The 20,991-nt window shown below is 37.7% G+C and overlaps 1 protein-coding gene across 5 annotated transcripts in view; it reads right to left on the bottom strand.

Moving 5' to 3' along the window:
• The window catches only part of LOC111514063 (uncharacterized), a 75,350-nt gene that overhangs the window by 33,242 nt on the left and 21,117 nt on the right, over positions 1-20,991 (bottom strand). For all 5 annotated transcript variants that reach the window (XM_074177851.1, XM_074177855.1, XM_074177854.1 and 2 more), the window contains 4 exons: positions 18,186-18,469; positions 16,231-16,407; positions 10,253-10,530; positions 185-354 (listed from right to left, as the gene is read on the bottom strand). In XM_074177851.1, coding sequence (XP_074033952.1) covers positions 185-354; positions 10,253-10,530; positions 16,231-16,407; positions 18,186-18,469 — 909 coding nt within the window. The remainder of the gene's footprint in view (positions 1-184; positions 355-10,252; positions 10,531-16,230; positions 16,408-18,185; positions 18,470-20,991) is intronic.

Genomic DNA, 20,991 nt, shown 5'->3' with positions numbered 1-20,991 from the left:
AAATCGGTCGTTCTTAAATGAGACTCTGTACAAGTAGCCTTGTCTGGGAGATTACGTGCACTATGCATGATGTTTTGGAGCACTGTTGCTTAGATGGACAGAGTATGTATGATCATTTATTTGATCTTTAATTGACATGATATTGAAAATATTAACTCTGGCAAAGTATAATCGAAAAACTTACCTTAGCCTTATTCTGAATGTCAACGAACGAAGTATATAGTAAAACGTTCAGTTTCGAGAGGAAAGTATGTTCTTCTATTGGTATCATATCAAATAAAAACCCCGAATAATTTGTATGTCTATCTGATTTGGATTTCATCATCATACTACTTTTATTGGTTGCAATATGGGCTGAAACATAGAAACATGTTTATCTTTCATTCGGTGATGCATCAGTGACTAAAATAATTTACTTGAGATGGAAACTTAATGTTTAATTGGAAACTGAGCACAACAAATAACTAACTAACTTATTACTTGCGATATTTTTTATCATTTCATACTATTAACTATCAATTATGAAAGTAATAAAATTTAATTTTTTCAAATTCATTCATTATCACTACTTCAACGTTATTTGTTGAAATCCATTTTCTGAGAATATAGAACAATTACATATTTTTCAAGGAATTTTTATGCATTATTATCTGTTTAAAAAAAATATGTTTTTCTGTTAATCAGCTGTCGCCCCCATACGAAAGACAACTCTCAGAAGTTGAGAAGCTTGTGCGAGATATCATTGATGTCATTGAATTCAATTGTTATCAGTGTTCCAAGATGAAAAAAAAGCTAATATAACATTTGTTTCTATATTTTCAAGTAATTTGTTCAAACACATTTCCTGATTGGCACACTATAAAATGTGGAAACATATGTTTTTCTATTCTTTGAAAGACATTCTTTTGTGGAGGACTCAATACTACTGCCCAATATGAACCACTCAAAAGCCCAATTAGTTAGTTACATGTCGTATTCATAAATGTTGCCTTCAAATTGAAGAAAATTGAAATTTTTTTTTTAATTTGCTTTCTTCAGTGCTTGACATTTCGGAAAACCATATTTTCAAAACACAAAATTGTGAATAGATGTATTTATTCTAGCACACGTCAAAAAAAATGTCCAGATGTTATACATGAATACATATACGGAATGTTTTCTGAGAATTCAGTTTAGGTTCATATTTCCGTTTTCAACCTCTCGTCTCAGGAATGGTAACCAGGTGCTATCCATTTCCACAGAGCTATTTAAAATATACTCGTTACCCGCTAAAAGAATATACTCCGTTTTTTTTTGAGTTTTCTGATTTGTTCATGAATTTCTTTAGTGATATAAGTTTGTTTCACTCTATTTTGTACCGTGATCACCGGATGTCTTGCGTTATACAGGATGTAACTGAACAAGTGTAAAACATTTAAGGAGGTGATTTCTCATCGAAAAAAAAAAAAGGATCTTTCATATAAAAAAACTTGTTAAGATACAGCCCCTTAAAGGAGGTACATAAAATTTGTTTAAATTTTTTTTTACAAGCACTTAAAAAGTTACAATATGGAAATTAACCTGACGTTATGTACTACCAAAAAGACACTTAGCCAGTAATTTATTTAGTTTACCTCATGGTTGTAAGGAGTGGAAAACGCAACCCCTAAACTTTATTTCCAATGTAACTTTTTGTCTTATTATGTGTTTACCATTTAAAAATTTATTTCCGATAGCCTGTTTTATTCTAAACAAAAAATATCTCTTGGATTTTTTGCCCAAAATAAACCAGTTCGCAGCAAAAAATTATTTTACGAACAACTACAGAGATACATTGTCATAAATGCGAACTGGATTTATTGTTATTTCGTAGTTAGTACCTGCATTAAACGATTAAAAGGTAACAAACAAAATTAATTTATTAATAACATAACACACAACATGTAGAAATCATAGTAAATGTTCAATATGTCTACCTTCAGATATTACGCATGCGTCTAGACGTCGGCGCATTGAGCCACGTATTCGCTCAAATATTCCTGGGGTCTCTCTGATTACCCTGCATGCATCGATGATGCGGTTTCTTAAGTCTTCTACATCGCGAACAGGAGTACGATAAATCGAGAGAAATCGAGAGGATTGAGATCCGGAGATCGAGCGGGCCAGTTCTGTGGTCCTCCTCGAGCTATCCACTGATTTGCATATGTTTCTGTTAAATGCTGACGTGCTACTTGACTAAAATGGGCGGGAGCCCCATCATGCATAAAAAACATATCCCTTCTGATGCCCAAAGGAACTTCCTCCAGCAGTACTGGATGCACTTCTTTTAAAAATTGCCTCACCATTTAATCGAGGAGGTAGAAAATGAGGCCCAATTAAATCATCCCCAATAACTCCGAGCCACACGTTAAGAGAAAACTGTTCTTGATGTTTAGTTTCGACAATAGCGTGAGGGTTTTCATCAGCCCATATGTGCTGAAAAAAAAATTTATTTCTCTTTCCATATGTGAATTCTATCGTCTTCAGAAAGTCACAATTTTTTCTAATCATTTCTAGCATACAAATGCAAAATTCAAGACGGTTCGGAAAGTCTCGCGGTAACAGTGCCTGTACTCGTTGCAGAGTTGTTCCTTAGAAATTCGAAATACCTCCTTTCCAGCTAAATGATCAACATTTAGCTGGAAAGCAATCTTTCTAGTACTGGTAGTAGGTTGTTCTTCAATCAAATCAAGTATTGCTTCCTCAAGCTGTGGTGTTCGTACTTCTCGATGGCGACCACAATTCTGCGTTTTTTTGTCGAATGAACCATATTCTCGTAATCGTTGATGAAGTTGAGCAAATATTCTATGTGAAGGATGCTGCCGTTGAGGATACATTTCAGCATATATTCTAGAATCTTCTTACCCATTTCCCTGCGACAGACCGTAACCGTAATGCATATCAGCCATTTCCTCATTTGTGTATGCCATTTTAATAACAAGTGAATTATTAAAGTAACAAATTAAGAACAGAACAACAACACACAATTAGTATTAATTCAATTTCGAAAATTCACAAACTGACAGCGTCATACCCATTTAATTGTCACTATCGGTAATAGCGACATACTAGATAGATTAGTTTCGTATTTTCGCATTTATGACGATGTATCTCTTTAGTTGTTCGTAAAATAATGTTTTGCTGCGAACTGGCTTATTTTGGGCAAAAAACCCAAGAAACATTTTTTGTTTGGGATGAAACAGGCTATCGGAAATGAATCAAATAATAAGACAAAAAGTTACATTGGAAATAAATTTTAGGAGTTGCGTTTTCCACCCCTTACAACCATGGGGTAAACCAAATAAATTTCAGGCTAAGTGTCTTTTTGATAGTACAAAACGTCAGGTTAATTTCAATATTGTAACTTTTTTTAGTGCTTGTGAAAAAAATTGTTATACAAATTTTATGTATCCCCTTTGAGGGGCTGTTTCTTAACAAGGGATGCTACAATGAAATTTCTTTGTATGAAAGATGCTGTCTTTTTTTCGATGAGAAATCACCTCCTTAAGTGTTTTACACTTATTCAGTTACACCCTGTATATTAACGATATTAATTTTTTGTCACATCTGGCAGATTTGTGTTGGGAGAAATGTCTTTTTTCCTAGGTTTTTTCAATCACTGTGAATGGCGGACATAGTGGAGAAAATTCTCACCAAATTTATTTAGGACTTTCGTTGATCTACATTTCCATTACAACTTTGAGTTGACTTTTTTGTATTATAATAATAATGAGAATTGATGTAACAGTCTTGATATCTTTTTGCCCACATTGCGGGACGTATAGTAATGATAGTTTCACCCTCCCGAGGGGTCGTCACCATGCCGTGGTCGGAGGGCTTGCGTATTGTGATGAAGTTACGGGCTATGTCGGCGGCAGCTTAGCTACTGGTAGGGTCTCCCAGGCCGAAGAGGCCGTAACAGAACAGTCAGACCAAGAAGGACCCAGGCTTAATCCAAGGTGTTTTGCGACCCGTGCCAAAAGATGAATGGTACCTGAGCCTCATCAGGTATCACTAACGGAGCCTTTGGGATACCAGGCGACCTCCCAAAGTATCCAGCCTTACATCCATGCAGGGGGCACCATGGATGTGGACAACCCTTTCCCCCATACTCGTGGGACTTGGATGGATACAACAAGAACTACCAGAATATCAGAGGAGGACTCTTCGAGGGACTTCTCGCAAAACCAGACTATCCTGGAGGTGCAAACTGACCAGGAAAGTCATAGTCAAACGGAGGGAAACACCAGCCCCGCCGAAAGCATACCTGCAGGATTGACGGAAGTCGAACTGCAGAAGAAAAGGCCATCAGGGGCGCAAAGGCGGAAACTGATGAAAGCACGAAAAATAGCTGCGGGAACATGGATTGAAAAACCATGTAACACAAAAGACCGCAAAAAACGGAAAAAACAAAAGTAACTTCTGTGGAAAGGGCCAAAAAGAGACCTAGAGAGGATGTAAAAACTCCCCCACAGAAGATACTGAAAAAACCCAGAGCTTCCAGACAAACTGGGACCTATAGCGAGGCTGCTAGGGGACTGAGGGTGGCTGTCACCGACACGCGACACCCTGAGGTCATCCTGAGTCAGGGTCAAGCAGACCTGATCCAGGAGGGACTTGTCCGCGAAATGGACAATACTCCCTCTGGTAGCCTAACCTGCAATTACCCATATACCCAGTAATGCTTCAAAAGGAACCGGAAGTACTTTTCAAAAAATTGTGTATAATTCTCAGGGCAAGCTTAGTACTGGGACACATACCAAAAAGTTGGAGACTGATCAGGGCCACCTTCATCCCGAAACCTGGGAAAATCGGACAGGGCTCGGCGAAGGCTTTGAGATTAATTAGTCTCATGTCATTTGCGGTGAAAACGCTAGAAAAACTACTTGACAGATATATTAGGGACGTAACACTGGCTATCAGACCATTACATCGAGACCAATATGCATACAGGTCAGGTATGTCAACAGAAACGGCTCTATGTCGGGTAACAGAAAAAGTAGAATATACCTACAAAAACAAGGAAGTACTCTTAGCTTCTTTCTTGGACATTGAGGGCGCATTTGATAGAATCAATCACCCAGGCGTCGAGGAGAAGAGGGATCGACAAGACAAGCTGCAAGTGGATAGACTGCATGCTTAGGGGAAGATTGGTATATACAACCATTATGGGGAAACAGTCGTGGCACGGGTAGCAAGGGGCTGTCCACAGGGGGGTTCTATCTCTTCTGTTATGGAACCTTGTAATGGACGAGCTACTATGTCTCCTGGACCGTAATGGGTATAAAGCACTGGGATATGCAGACGACTTAGTCATCCTAGTCAAGAGTAAATACAATAATATAGTGAAGGGATGCATGCAGCAGGCCCTGAACATCATAACAAGATGGACCGAAGAGGAAGGGCTTAACATAAGCCCATCCAAATCGACCATAGTAGCATTCACCAAGAGGACTAAAACGGAGGGTCTCGGACCTCTAAAATACAAGTATCGGGGGAGGTTAAATATCTGGTAGTAATCCTAGACTTCAAACTGACCTGGCACCAACACTTGGACAGGATAAAGAGGAAAGCGGAGGTAGCACTGATGCTCGCCAGACGCACCTATGGAAAAACATGGGGACTAAAACCAGACATCGTGTATATTGGCTATACACGATGGTGGTTAAACCCATGATAACATACGCATCTCTGGTCTGGTGGCCAAAGGTGAAGCAGGCGACCGCCATCAACAAACTAGGCAAGGTGCAAGTATTTGCATGTTTGGTAATGACGGGAGCAATGAGAACTACCCCAACAGCTGCATTGGAGACACTCCTGAATCTACCTCTTTTACAATTTGTGATAATGGGGGAGGCCAGGATGGGCCAATTCAGACTAGAAAACTCACCGAACTACAGAAGATCGGACCGAACAGAAATTTCGGAACAAGTGGAGAAGCACATATTGAATAGGTGCACGGACCACATGACACCGAAGTACACCTTTAACACAAACTTCATGGCCAAAATCATAAGCCGTGAAGAGTGGAAGACCATTAGTCATCCCAAAAACATGTTTGGAAAAAACACCTGGTACCTATACAGATGGATCGAAGACCAAACATGAAACGGGAGCTGGAATATACCGAGCGGATAGAAATCTAAACTACAGCTATCCGCTAGTACTATACACATCCGTATTTCAGGCGGAAGTGTATGCTATCTTGCAGTGTGCAAGGCTTATTGAATTGAGACCTCAAAGAAATGAGCGGATCAATATTTTTACAGACAGCAAGAGCGCACTAGGGGCTCTGACAAACCCGGAGGTGACATCAAAACTGCTCTGGGAATGCCATGAAGAACTGAATGAACTTGCAAACAGGAACAAATTAACTTTGTACTGGGTGCCAGGGCATTCAGGAATCACAAGTAATGATAAAACTGATGAATGCGCTAGACGCGGATCATCATCTTCATATAGGTCCTGAACCAGCTCTGGGGGTATCAAAATCACTGGTATGAAACCAGATTAGGATATGGACCAATAAGAAGCACACAGAGTACTGGACTAAAGTACCTGGCAACAAACACAGTAGAACCTTCATTGGGGAACCGTCCGAGAAAAGAACCGAAGAACTACTTCAATATAGTAGGGATTGGCTCAGAATAATTACAGGATTACTAACCGGTCATTGTTCGCTCAGAGAACACCTGAATAAAATGGGGCTGTACAATGGAGACCTCAGCTGCAGATTATGAAACGAAGGGATAGAAACAGCTCTACACATCTTATGCGAATGTGAGGCACTGAATCACAGGAGGCAGGCAATATATGGACGTATGAAATTACGTCCAGAAGAATATGTCGAACATCCAACACGGAACCTCTACAAACTAGTACAGGAAACGAGACTGATGGAATGGGTGTCATGAGAAGATGGGAGAACAAACGCAATAAGCCCAAGAGGCTGCAGTGTTTCCTGGGGACTTGGACTAAATGGACAAGTCAGACAGCTCCCAAGGTACAAAAAAAAATGATAGTTTCAACTTGATTCCAAATTGCTCGTAGTTTAATCAAGAAAAAGTGATAATCGACAAAATCATCAATAATTTACTAGAAGAATAATTAATATGACAATGACCAAAATAAAGTCGCATTAATGATTACTAAGATAAACAATGTATTTGCCTGTAGTTGAATTTCCTATACTTATGAATGGTAATTTATAGAGACATATTTGAACATCTACCGGTGGAATAATGTACTGTTCAGTTTTTTGCTTTCATAAAATGAATATTCTTTCAATTGTAACCTTTTCATGATTTCTCAACAATATTTTCCTGATGAAGTGCTTCAATTTGAAATAAAGAACAGTTGCAAGAGGGCGCCAAAATGAAAAGTTACATAGTGAATGTTCACATGGATGAATTTCTTATCATTTTTTAAAATAATATATCTCAGTACTATTTTCATCCAAATTCCAGGAGTGATGGTCACCAAGAAGCGGGGAAGAAGGAATGACAGCTGAGGTTATGATAGAAACATTACACCCTTGAATTAAAAATCGACCTGTTTTTGCATTTTTTTCTCAACAAATGTGCCTTGAAGATATTCGTCCTCTTTCGTTTTCGGCTCTGTACACTTTTTATGGAATCAAATCAGTATCGTCGGTGACTCAAATCGACGTTTTTCCAGAGATTTTCCAGAGATTAAAGCGGGTGAACCTATCACTGACACAAGTTATTGTGGTCTGTAAATGTCACCCCAAATTCCTTTTTTGTTAATTAGGACATCTCTAAGGTAGTTCTTTCTCTCTCTATTATGGATGGTCGTTGCTTCCTATCTTTAGGCGCATATGAGCAATGCTCCTCCTGTCGGTTGACAGGAGCTTCGTCGGGGAGCGCAGCGGTCTTGCACGAAGCAATGCTGCCACCCACTTTTTGTCGATTTTTTTTTTCAAGAAAATAATTTGATTTTTTTGAAGCCGCCTTCTGCTTGGGAGACCTTTTGGATTTTTCCACATATACAGCCCCCTTTACGTGGTTATCCGAACCACCCCGGCCTGGATACCGGCGTGAATGAAGGGGGACATTTATTCATCACTTTTTTAGACACTCACACATTTCAATATTTAACACAACACGAAAAGGAGCCCCATGATAGCACATGGCATCTGCGTATCTTCTTTGAATACGGACGTTATCAGCACGTCCGTCAACTACCACGGCCACCACGGAACTCCTTCTAAGGTAGTTCTTCTTGAGAACTTCTTTTTTCTTCTACCAAAAATTTGTTGATGAGATCACCTGGAAAAGTTGCTGTGTAATATAACTATCTGAAGAGTCTAATTAGTCAGTAACTGATTCATACATTTTTTTTGTGATAAAATAGATAATTGAAAAAATGAAATTTGATACTTAGCTGAGGAAATATTGTACCTTCTCGTCTGCTATTGAGGTTGAAGATGAAAATATGATTTGAGTTCTCAGAAAACTACCTGTGGGTATGTGGTTTATTCAGACTATCGAATGTGATAGATTATCTGGTTATCTTATTTTTTCAAGTTTGTCAAATTGAATCTGAATATTTTCAATCGAGATGTTTTCGACGAAGAACTGTATGATTTGAACGCTTTGCGAAACTTCAGCTATTGTAAAGAAAGCTAATTATATCAATATACTTCAAATATCATATGCATAATTTATGAATGAGTTACTAACTAATTTAACTTTTGAAAGCTTTATATTATGCAGTAACTTTTGGGGAGAACTCTCTTATTACACTCAAGCAAATTCTCTGTTGATCAGGATTAATTCATATTGTGGGAAGTTGAAAACCTAAAAACCCTAAAATACTGAGAAGTATATAACTGAATTCAGTGAAACATAAGTTATTTGATGATGGTTATATATTTGTTCTTGAAAGATAGCAAAATATAGTTATTCCCTATAATCTATATTGTTTAACAGCGGAAAATGAATCAAAAGTCAGACGTGTGTCTGACTCAACTCTAAAATGACTAATTAACTGGAGTGGAATAAAATATATAGGATCTTCCGTTGTTCCAAATTACAACTGCTTGAATAACAACAGAAATTGTGATAACAATAATAATAATGACAATATGTAAATCCAATCACTAATTAAGTAATTTCGTTACAGTTATATATTCTCACTATCAACACATTTCATTATTTTGAGATTTGTAGATTATTAATTTTGTCAATTTATTATTAGTACAGTGAAACTGAAAAGTTTTTGAATAATTGAATGATTATAAACAAATAAAAGAGAAATTTTTATATTGAGTTTTGAAATTATTCTGATTATATATCGCGTGTACAAATGAACTGTTTATTCTTTTGAAATAACGTACAGATTATTCTGGTAACAATATCCAAAACAACACTAGAAATTAAACCAAACATAATCTAATGTCTAACCTAAAAACATGTGTAACGTCAGACTAAGTCTTTTAACAGATACTACTACAATGTGATACTTCAACTGAAAACACTTCCACTTAAACACGTGTCTAAGGTTTCTTTATTCTGAAATTAATAATAGTCATTTTTATTCATCTTGTTGAATAGTAAACAAATTTTGATATTTAGATATTTGCAAAGGCGTTGTTGAAGAAATGGAAGTTTTTTTTTATGTCCGTCACAGAGAGTTCTATGAAAAGTATCGGAATATTTCATCCAAAAATAATATATTTGCCAAATTATTTGGGAAATGATGTATTTTGCTGAAAAATTGATAATAAAAACTGAACATATCTAAACACTCATTTGGCCTTTTTCATTTCAGGACCATGCTGAATAATTTCAGCAGCATTCAGCTGCTGAATGAACGAGAAACCTCTGCGAGACTAACCTCTGTGAGATTGATATTCCGAGATTTTATTTTGGAAATGTTTATTTTCTAGTAAATAAAGTGAACAAAATACTGCAATACAAATTGCAGGAAATATTCGTCAAAAATTAGAAAAATCCCATTTTGAACATTTCCAAGATATCAACCATTTATGTTCATCTCAACGATTTTCAAAAAAAAGGTCATAGGTATAATTTTTTCAAGCGAAATGAATAGTTTCAGAATTGATTGCCATCCTTCGAAGATGAGTACATTGAAATTACTATTCGTTCTATGTTCGTTTGTGGTATTAAAATAATCGATTTTAAGACATTCATCCATGGAGGTCTTCAACTTCGAAATTGTTTTTTGAAAGTTTATTTTTATAGATACTTACAAACTGGATATGTATCAATTCTTTTCGACGGTTCCAGGAATTTATATAAATTCAGTATATCGGCAATAATATTTAGAAATAATTCAGAAAAAGAATTCAAGTATTCTTCATTTCCTACATTTTCTTCTGCTATTTCTATAATATTTTTGATTTCGCCGTCGATACGTTTGATTTGGGTCTGAACTGAGATATCCTCATTGTTAATGATTTTCTGGAGTTTTTTGATTACTTCCACAATTGTCTCATTATGTTCAAGTTCTTCGATGAGTTTATTGAAACTAAAATGAAGACGGAATAATGTATAGCGACAGTGATTGAAATTGTGAGAGAGTGAGAGTGGTGCAGAACTAGCCCCAGAAGACTCAGGTATAATTCAAGAAAAATAATTACACCTAGAAGTTAACTTTATGGCTGTCAGTTTTATCGCTGTCAATTGTTTTACCGATGTTGAGAAGAAGCGTTGTATTACTATAAAACTTTGTTTTGGTGGCCTAGCCATACATTTTCTCACTATTTTATCGGTTTCAAGGAAATTATCATTATAAAAAAATCTTCAGTTGACCACAAAATATTTATCACTCAGAACTCAAATAAATAATGTATCATCATATGGTTTAGTTTATTCCTGTGGGAAAAGAGGCAATAGGGCCCATAATAACGATAATTTACCTTCCGATGACAACCCTGACAATGACAACGGATACTTTGACTTTACTCATGAGCTGAGGGATAGCCCCTTATGCATTCTCATTAGAGAAGTGAGTCCGCGCAAAAAGGATACATGGCGATAATACATGCTCTGTGGTATGAAACACATCTGGAGAAGGCCGCCTTTTACGCCCAAAACCTTGGTGATTACGTATCTTATCTTCGGCGGCAGAGGTATATAGCTCCTCCCAAGTCTGCTAACGGAGTGGTGAAAGGGACAGTTCTAGCACGGCTGGAGAGGAGGCTCGCATTATGTCAACAATACAGATAATTAAAATACACAGGGCATTCCACAGAATTAGGCCCTTGAAGCTACAAGAACAGGCTTTTTTGGATGTAGAGGTTCATAGTGTACTTACAGAAAAAGCTGACATCTGACAAATTAACACCGTCGTGTACAGCACCGTTCAATCGCTTTCCGAATCGGAAACACAAAATCCCGGCCTTACGTTTCGGAAGATTGATAGGTCCATACACGAGATCACGTTAACGACAACACATGTCTCGTATCCAATGTGTATGAGTTACAGTGCGGCCAACAGGCCTTTCACGCCCACAGTGCGAAGAATAGCCGCCAAATTACGACGTATTCATCACACTTTAAGCCAAGACGTGCTGCTGACCACTAGTGGGGCGAATGAGAAGTATCGCGAAAAACTTTAGGTTGAGCGAGAAACCTTCTAGCTTATTCCAAGAGCCCCCTCGTGTTGTGGATAATCCGCCGTCAGCTGATAAGGTGAAATTCTCTTGGAACGACATCTATGAATACCCGCAGTCACTCAGAAAACTGACGAGTTCATCATGGCTCACCAGGGTGGTGATCAATGATCACTTACCTGACGATCTCGCTCAGGAAAATGGTAAGGGTTGTCATTCTTGGCTCATTGTGCCCACTCAGGGTACATTATTTTCAGACCCAATGATCATCCAACTCCCGATATGGGGCCTGGACATTGTTAATTGATGACTTGCGAGGCGCAATTTCTAAGGAAAGAACGAACTGATTCAAAGCCATCTTTGTTTCAGACAATGGGAGTTCACCAAATAGCATTGGCAACCACATTCAAATCAACTCACTATTTCTCATACAATTACATCTTATATTTATTGCACCCACTCCTTTTGTTTGACAGGAGGGGTTTGTTTCTTTGTTCATTGTCTCACTGCTTGAACTGCTTGCTACTTTTCGCATGTGTATTAGTTTGGGTTGAAGAATGGTGAGCAAATTCAGCCTACTTCCTCGTAACATCACCGGAAATGAGAATAATAGGACTATTCATTACTCTAAACTCACAGTGCTACTAACGGGACCTTCGAAATGTCGGCGACATCCTTTCGTGGAAAGCTTTATCGTGGTAATGCAGGGCCCTTTCTTGAAGGACTGTCCTAGGTAGAGCGGAAAACCTTTTAGGACCCTAAAGTAATCAAAGAATCCGACTCTGAATTTACAGAGAAGATGGATGTTGACTCAACGACTTCAACTGTCCTTCCTGTAGCATCAAATGAAGAGGGAGAAATTCCTAATTCTCCAACTCCGTTGCACCAAATTCTTGAGCAGCAGAAATAAAACCTGCATCAAAAGAGGAAACGAACTCACATCGCTCTGGTCTGCAAACACTCATGACCAAACAATGATTTACCCAAACCAAAGGCGACAAAAGCATGTCTGAATCTAATCTGTTATCATTCATAACTGACTTATAGTTAATTTTCTTCAAATGGAAATGTTCCTGTTATTATTGAGGTGGGAATCTTGCACCTTGAACATTCGACAACCTCTATATTGACCAATTGACTGGAATCTCTTCAAAATCCAATCACGGCTGCCGTATATAATATTCCAGTTGAAGGTCAACACCAGAACTGCACATTCCGGCTTGGGTAGCTACAAATTATCTGGGAGGATTAGGAGAGCATCTCTTGGTTGGTGGGTATAGTTGGTCACCCGTTATCATGAAAGAAAGACTCTCTGAAACACATCACAGGGAATTACTTTTCAAGTCACACATTTGTGTTGCTCCGACGAAGGTAGTCGCAGAATTACGGCTTTTCAGATCTTCACTAGATTGAGGAAAATGTACCATAGTCTGTCAACTTTGGAGTGAACTATCCTTCATAAGGAAATTTCAATGCCTGTTACCAGAGCACACTCTGCGCCTGCCCCGCGGGTCAGTTCCGTTTTTAAGCGTTTCGAAAAGTTTTGGCAGCTGAACAGTTGAGTTTGAATAGTTGTAAGCCATAATGAACCCTCGCTGGTTGCAGTAGCAATAGACCCACTCACTTTGAAACATAATCCTACCATATTTCACTTGTTCACTGTCACTTTTAACCACGTCGTTTTCTGAGCTCCAAACTAACCTGTATTCCTAACTTATCTCAAAACTAATCTGATATATCTTCGAATGTTTATTATAGAATCCTGAAACGTTACCAACGATGCGATGTCTCGATACAGAAGTTGGATCGTAACGCTCAGAGGCGGAATATTGAGGGTAGAAAAGGCTAATGAAGGAAACTCTGTTGATCAATTTATCATACAAGTTAAACTTTGTGGTCATCTGATTAGATATCATTCAAAGAGTTACTGAAATTGATATTCGATAGAATTTACAAGCAGTGGTAATACAATCAAAATATCAACTACTGAATGATTGAAATGAGATGAATGGTTGTATACTTTTGAGTGATAATAACTTTTCAAAATATATGTTTTTATGTTTATTAGAATGTTATTGATAATGTTTCGTAGTATATTTCATCAGTTCGGACTTCCATTGTCGAATATGATATAAATTGATTTGAAATATCTGAAAGAATCTATAAAAATTAAAAAGATTAGCTAAAAAATAATAATTATATTAATAAAAAATACAGAAATTACAATGAAATGAAATACAAGCAACAATTAAAAATTATCAACAAGAAATGAAATTGAAAATTTTAAGATTCCAAGCTAAGTTAATTCACGACGTTTCGATTGTTAGCATCCACAATCATCTTCGGGTGATGACTGGACTTATTCCTCCGAGATCTGACTATCTGACTAAAAACCATCATCTTTTATGAAGAGTTTAAGGCATTTTGTCGAACTACTAGGGGCAATCGAAGTCACAGAGCAGGATCAACTAATCAGTTTCGACGTGGAAAGCCTCTACCACTACACCAACGTTCCTGTCGAAGAAGCACTTCAAATCATGGGGACCTGAAAGATGGAACAAACTTACCGATACAAGTGATCATGGAATTACTAGGATGTTGTGTACGAAACGACTATTTCCAAATGGAGGACGAACTCTTTACGCAAGATGAGGGACTGCCAATGGGATCGCCACTTTCACCGGTTATAGCCAACATATAGTTTGAAACTCTGGCCATTGAAGAAGCCCCAAGTCTGGTTGAGATACTGTTCGGTCTCAAGATCTTACTGTCGAGGTTATCATGTTTTTCAAGTGAATCTCAATTTTTTAGTATTTAGCCTAAAGTTGCCAGCTCTAAAATTTGTACAACAAAACAGATTGTTTTATGGCATTATTTTCATTTTATGTATTGTTAACTAATCTTGTTTAAGTTATTTAATTTTTCATTATTTATAATCGGGGTTTTCCAGTTGGTCTCAAATTTACGGGCCTTTCTAATCCACTTATGCTCATAAAATCCAATATTCCCAAATACCTTAAATACTCAACCCAAATTCTCAAGCAACCCGTACATTTTCAATTATTTCTTGTATTCCTTATCTTGGGAGTTACCCGCTATTATCTTTGTTTCTTTGTTTATCCCTCCAAAGACCAATCTGACCCCTTCTCTAAAATACCTACCGCTGTGAAACATTGCATTTTGTGTAAAATTCAATTTATTAAGTTTCAAACCTTGTAACAGTACAGTTAGAATTAAATCTTGTCTTGTCTACAGTACATCTAGCTAGTTATTTTCTCATCCTATCTTTTCACAAGAGTTACTGTAATTCTTGTGTGCATTGAGCATTGAGCATTGTGGGTCAAAACAGATACATAATATGGAACCATGGGAATACAGAACTAGACACCTTCCTGAAGCACATCAACAACTTAAGTCCTTCCATCACTTTCACAATGGAGAAGTACATAACGAATTGACATTCTTAAAGGTATTGGTGAAGATGACGGACACTAAATGGGAAACATTTGTATACCGAAAACCCAATCACACGGCACAGTATCTGAACCAGGAATCCTACCACCATCAATCGACTAGGAGAGGAATCATCAAGACTCTAGTAGATCGTGCATTCGGGCTGTGTAGAACAATGGAAGGTCTCGAGAAGGATCTAGGCATCATCAAAAATGACCTTCAGCGGAATGGTAACTCCAAAGTGATGGTGGAACAGACTTTGGCTAAAAAACAGCAAGAGCCTCACAAGGAAGAGAAACCGCTACAACCAGTACTTGTACTTCCCTACATCAGAGGATTGTCCGAAAGGATAGGAAGAATTGGGTCCAAGTATAACATCAGAACCTGCTTAAGATCTGGGAACACTATGCGTAACAGCTCCACGAAAACCAGGCCGCCAAAGGCTGACCACGATTACAAGAATTGCATTTACCGGATACCCTGCGAGTGCGGAGAAACATACATCGGTGAAACTAAGAGCCCATTGAAAGTTCGCATTGCCGAGCACAAAAAAACACACAGCGAGGAGAAATCAGGAATAGCAGAGAATGTTTGGACTAATCAACATAACATCAAGCGGTCTTAAGCTGAAATCATCTACAAGGAGGTTTAGGAGAAAATTTAAAGAAGCCGCATATATGTTGTCTAACAATGCATTTAGCCAAGCTAGCGTAGAGATACGCATTATATGGAAACCTATAATCAAGCGGAACACGATAACTCCCGCCAAACGGTTAGCTCCTGATGAAGCGGAGAGAGGGGAGAGGGGATAGGTGGAAGCACTCGAATGACCTATAAATAGTCAGATCTCGGAGAAATAAGTCCAGTCATTACCCGAAGACGATTGTGGATACTAATAATCGAAACATCGTGAAGTAACTTGGCTTGGAATCTTTCAATTTTCATCTCTTGTTAATAATTTTTAATTTTCATTCCTTGTTAATAGTTAAATTTCTTATTGTTGCTTGTATTTCGTTTTATTGCAGTTTTTTTTCTAATATAATTTTTATTTTTCAGCTAATATTTTTAATATGTATAGATTATTTCAGGAATAAGTCGATTAACTTGATTGTGATTGGTTTCAATTGTAATTGGATTACTCAATTTGATTTGATACTTACCTTGATACGATTTCAGTGTGAACGTTTGATAGTTGTGAATAGTATTTTCCGTATTTAACTTTCTCTTCATCGATACATTTTTGCATAGCAGTTTCTGCAAAATGCTCTAGTTTGTTTAGATTTTTTTGTAGCGAATCTAACTCCTCAATATTGAAATTACCTCCTTCGGAAAATAACCTGAAAGAGATTTCATATAATATTAAAATCATGCAACTCTCAGTAATATTCTCAATGAAGTACTTTTTCATTCATATTCTCTCATGAACTGGAGTAGGATGGTGAATGCGCTTGAAACATTGTAAATCTATTACAACTAAAACCACATTTGCTATTCAGACCTGTAAATAATACATTTTCAAACAAAGCTGTTTTGTTTCAAATGATTATAAACGAACCTGGTCTGCGTGAAAGTGATGAGAAAAACTTTGATTTCATGCATTTTTTCCATTTATTGAATTATTTGAAGGATGACTATACAACTTCAAATATAGGTTAATTTTTGCCACCAGCTGTGTATATATTTCCTTCGATGTTTGAACCTTTTGAAATGAAATGAAAATCAGCTTGAATATTGGACTGAGAAGAGAAATACTATTTTTTTTGTTTATTCTTTTTATTCTAATAGAATCAAATTAAGAAATTTCGAGAGGTTGAGAGGTCAAATAAATCAATAGATGCTTCTAGTCGACACAAAATTTTTTCAAATAAAAATTTAAGTGATATAAATAATTTGAATATTGTAATTTCAACGATTGTAATTTCAACGGCGATATTGCAAAAAGTATAGTATAACAATGATAGAACGCAAGCCTGTGATATATTTTTGGCAAATGATATGATACTACTCAAAAATGTGATTTTATAGTCCTGAAGTAATAAATAAATTTCAGCCTTACACCGTCAGTTGTAGATGATGCATATGAAAATCTTGGTGAAGTAAAAACAATAAGTTCTTTTATGGTTTTTATTGATCTAGATACTCTATATGCAAAATAAATTCATGCATTGCTTTTATGAAATCAGTTTCTCTTCACATCAAAACAGTCATTTATTTTTTATGCCGTATCTCATCAGTTCAGGAAATACCCACCAAAACATCAGTGTGCTTTGGTTGTGGAATTGGCCGCGGTGGTAGTGCGCACGACTCACGATCGGAAGGCCGTGGGTTCGATTCCCGCCTTGACCAGATATTTTTCTAGAGAGAATTTATCTGTTCGTGGAATAGCAACTTGGTAAAGGGACAATAAAAGATTTTCTATCACATCTAAACTCTCCCAACCCAAAAATCCAATTCACAATGGAACGAGAAACCCGAAGGACTCTAGTCTTCTTGGATATTCTTGTTACCAGAGGCGAAGATGATACATTCCTTGTAGCTGCTGGTCGGTCTTGGTTGGAATCACGAAAAAAAGTGTCTCTGAACACAAGAGAAATTGTCGACTCGGGCAAACCGACATTACCTCATTCGAAGATATACAAGAGGCAATATAAATTGAAAAACACAGAGATAATATCAATAGAAAAGAAGAGGCAATGAACATTAATGAAATCTGGCTACCTGCCTTCGAAGGAACACAACAAGCTCAGGTAATCCAATCAAAAGAAACCAAGCCACGCCCAATAATGATAATATAAAACCCGAGTCAAATACCAGCATCGCAGTTAATGCGTTCGCAACAACGGGAACAACAATTCGAGCACCAACTCGGGCACTACCACATCGCCTTTGATAATATCTACCGCAGTAGTAGACGAAACGTCGGACATAAAAATCTGCAGCCCACGGCTAAAAAACATATTGGAAACAATGATTGCTTCCAAAAGTTTCGACTGGAATAATGAGTGAAAAAGAAATTTGAACCAGTTCTTCACGGATATAGTTGGAGAATTGCGTTTACAAAGTTATTTTTTCCAACCTTTCAGTATTTACGTTCTTGAACCAAAAAATAACTTACTTTGATGCTTTGATAAACTTGTAGTCAGATATCTTTAAACGTTCCAGAAAATTCAGACTATTCTCTCTATAATCTATTTCTATTTTCTGCAACATTCGTTCGTGATTCTTGAACATTGGATGGACGACTTGAAAACGCCCGCGAATCAGGTGTGATTTTGGTAAGTACTTGATTTCATTCAATATTTCCACTTTTTTCAATGTGAACTGGTTACAGACATCTGCGAATTTTTGGTCATTCAAACTTTTGAGCTCCCGCAGACTTTGGATTTCTTCTTCAGCTGCCTACAATTGGAATATCATAATTTTCAAATGAATACTTCAGGTAGTGAAAAGTAAAATAGTGTTAAAAATTAAAAAAAAAAATAAACAAACCCTCATTAACGAGTATTTATAATAACGAATACTTTCGTCGAAGAAAATAACAAATACAGCGTGTATCACATCGATCTTCTATTATAAGTTTGATGTGAAATCTATTGGGGGCTTAGTTAGCTTTTCAGATCCACGGCAGTGCTTTTTTTTAGGATGTGCCTGGGCTGCCGGTACGATTATGTACCATTTGTTCGAGTAAGTGGTGGTGCAACTCACCATAGGTTTTGAATGTCAGGTGACCATCCTTGATTCTATTGTTATTATTTTTTTTTTAAATTGACTCTGTCGAACTCCATCCCCGAAGGCCCGATAATTCGGAAGGGCGCGCCAGCATTATCAACCAAATACAACTCCCCACATAATGAGGTCTGATCACTGGTTACGCGAATCATAAATCCTGAGTAGACGCAATGAGCCGAGAATGACAACCTTCTGCATTTATCCGGCCAAGATTTCTGCCTCACGTGGAGAGAGTTCTTCACTGAGATAACCTCTTGTGGGTAGTGTTGTTCCATTTCGAGGAAACTATACGTCTCTCTGGCATCCAGATGCTGAAGAATGTTCCGCTGTACGAGCTGTTCATCCTCTTCCAAGTCCCGGCATAATCTCTTCGTAATCCCTGCATCGTCTATTGTGAATTCCATACCGATAGCATGCGTGTACTCTGCCACCAGCCTCAAGGACTGATGGAGATATCCAGAAGCACGAAGTTCAGTATCATCTATATATAACAGTTGAGTGACCTTATGACTCTGGTTTCCAGGGATTCCACAGCTGTACCCTCTATTATTTCAGAGCGTTACGGATATTAGCAACATTAAGATGCAGAAAAAAAGGGAACTGGAAGTGACCAGTTCTGTTTGGACTTCAGCTTAACCAGATGTTTTGCTGAAGAGAGTCCGCCAGAGTGGTATTAGTTATTCAAGGCATCCCACTCGTTTGTCAGGTACCGAAGACATCTAAACATATGCAAGATAAGCTAATGCGATGTTGTAACAGATGTCTTGCGGGAATTGATTCAGGTCTTAGAGAGGGCCCGTCCCTCAAAAAACCAGTCCGGAACCGGCTTCTCTCCGTCCTTGTCATATATGGATGGAGTTGGGCGCACGGTAGTTTTTTCCACCAGTGTTCATCCCATCAGGACCTGGTGCAACAAAATTTTTTAGACCCACAAGAGCTCTTCGAATATCTTCCAGAGTTATCAGACTATGCTCATCTTCGAGTTTAGCCTGTATAAGCTCTCTACTGAAAGCAATCTCAATAGTTTCATTGATATCAAAATCAGTGGAGTACTCTTCAGATCATAAATGAAGCACTGGGATGTCTTCAAAATCAATGTTGTTAATATTAACTTGTTGTTCACCTGATAATTTTGATGCCATTGCAACATTTATTACAGGTTGTGTACCATCTCAAATAATCAATAGAGGCAATTCACTGTTGCATTATCTGCCTTATTCACACTGATATTATCCAACATCTTAAACATTGCAGCTCGTTTTTCAACCATCTTACTGTTCTCTCGAATATTCTTGATTCAAGCAATGGATTACTAAATAACATTTGAGTTCACAACTCTACTTTAATATGATTTTAATTGTGATGGGAGTCCGATCCACTTCACTTTCATTATTGTGATTTGAGTGTTCGAGGAAGAGTAGCATACTATGTCAATGTGAAACATAACATACCCCATTATCCCACTATCTCTTTCCTTATTTTTTACATAATGAATATTATGTGAATCAGAGTTCATTATCATTCTTTCCACAATGTAGAGTGCTGATTCCCACTCGTTTCACTGATGGACTTCCTTGGCAAATCTGATGTTGATGCTGACAAAGATTACCACTACGAGTGGAAGATTTAGCACACGAATACATGTTATCTAATATGTTTTCACCAACTCACTCGATGTACACTGATATAACAAACGCTCGCCAACTCCTCAAATACAATCTGGGAGGCGTACTTAAGGGTGTCACAGGCAACACCACCACACTCCAATCTCTAGCAGAAGGCGATACGAGCAGGATGTGGTCGTTGGAGCTTCGTGGAGTACAGACAAGTGCACTCTTTATCTCAAGAGGTAGCGTCTCACTAGCGCTACTTGCCTTGACAGGCAAACTAATCACCACTCCCAACTCGATGGGTTTAAATACCGATGTTCTTTGAAACTCTATAGAGTGCAGACTTGTCCAATGTCTATCTAGAGAGGTAGCGAATGATGTTGCACCGGCTCCACCAATGCATTGGAGTAGGTATTCGGCAGATAAACACACATCAGCAGACGAAATTTTGTGAAATGCACATGTCTCTCTCTCTCTCTCTCTCTACATACCCAGAGACGAACGTGATGGATTTCTTTGCTGCAGCGCCCACTCACCAACTCGATGACCTAACTGGAGCGACTGCTCATTTGTTAGTGGATC

This window comes from Leptinotarsa decemlineata, unplaced genomic scaffold, assembly GCF_025532065.1.
Source record: "Leptinotarsa decemlineata unplaced genomic scaffold, Ldec_3_MD MMD2_tig00003308_RagTag_RagTag, whole genome shotgun sequence".
Taxonomy (NCBI): domain Eukaryota; kingdom Metazoa; phylum Arthropoda; class Insecta; order Coleoptera; family Chrysomelidae; genus Leptinotarsa; species Leptinotarsa decemlineata.
This window is presented reverse-complemented; position numbering and strand designations above follow the sequence as displayed.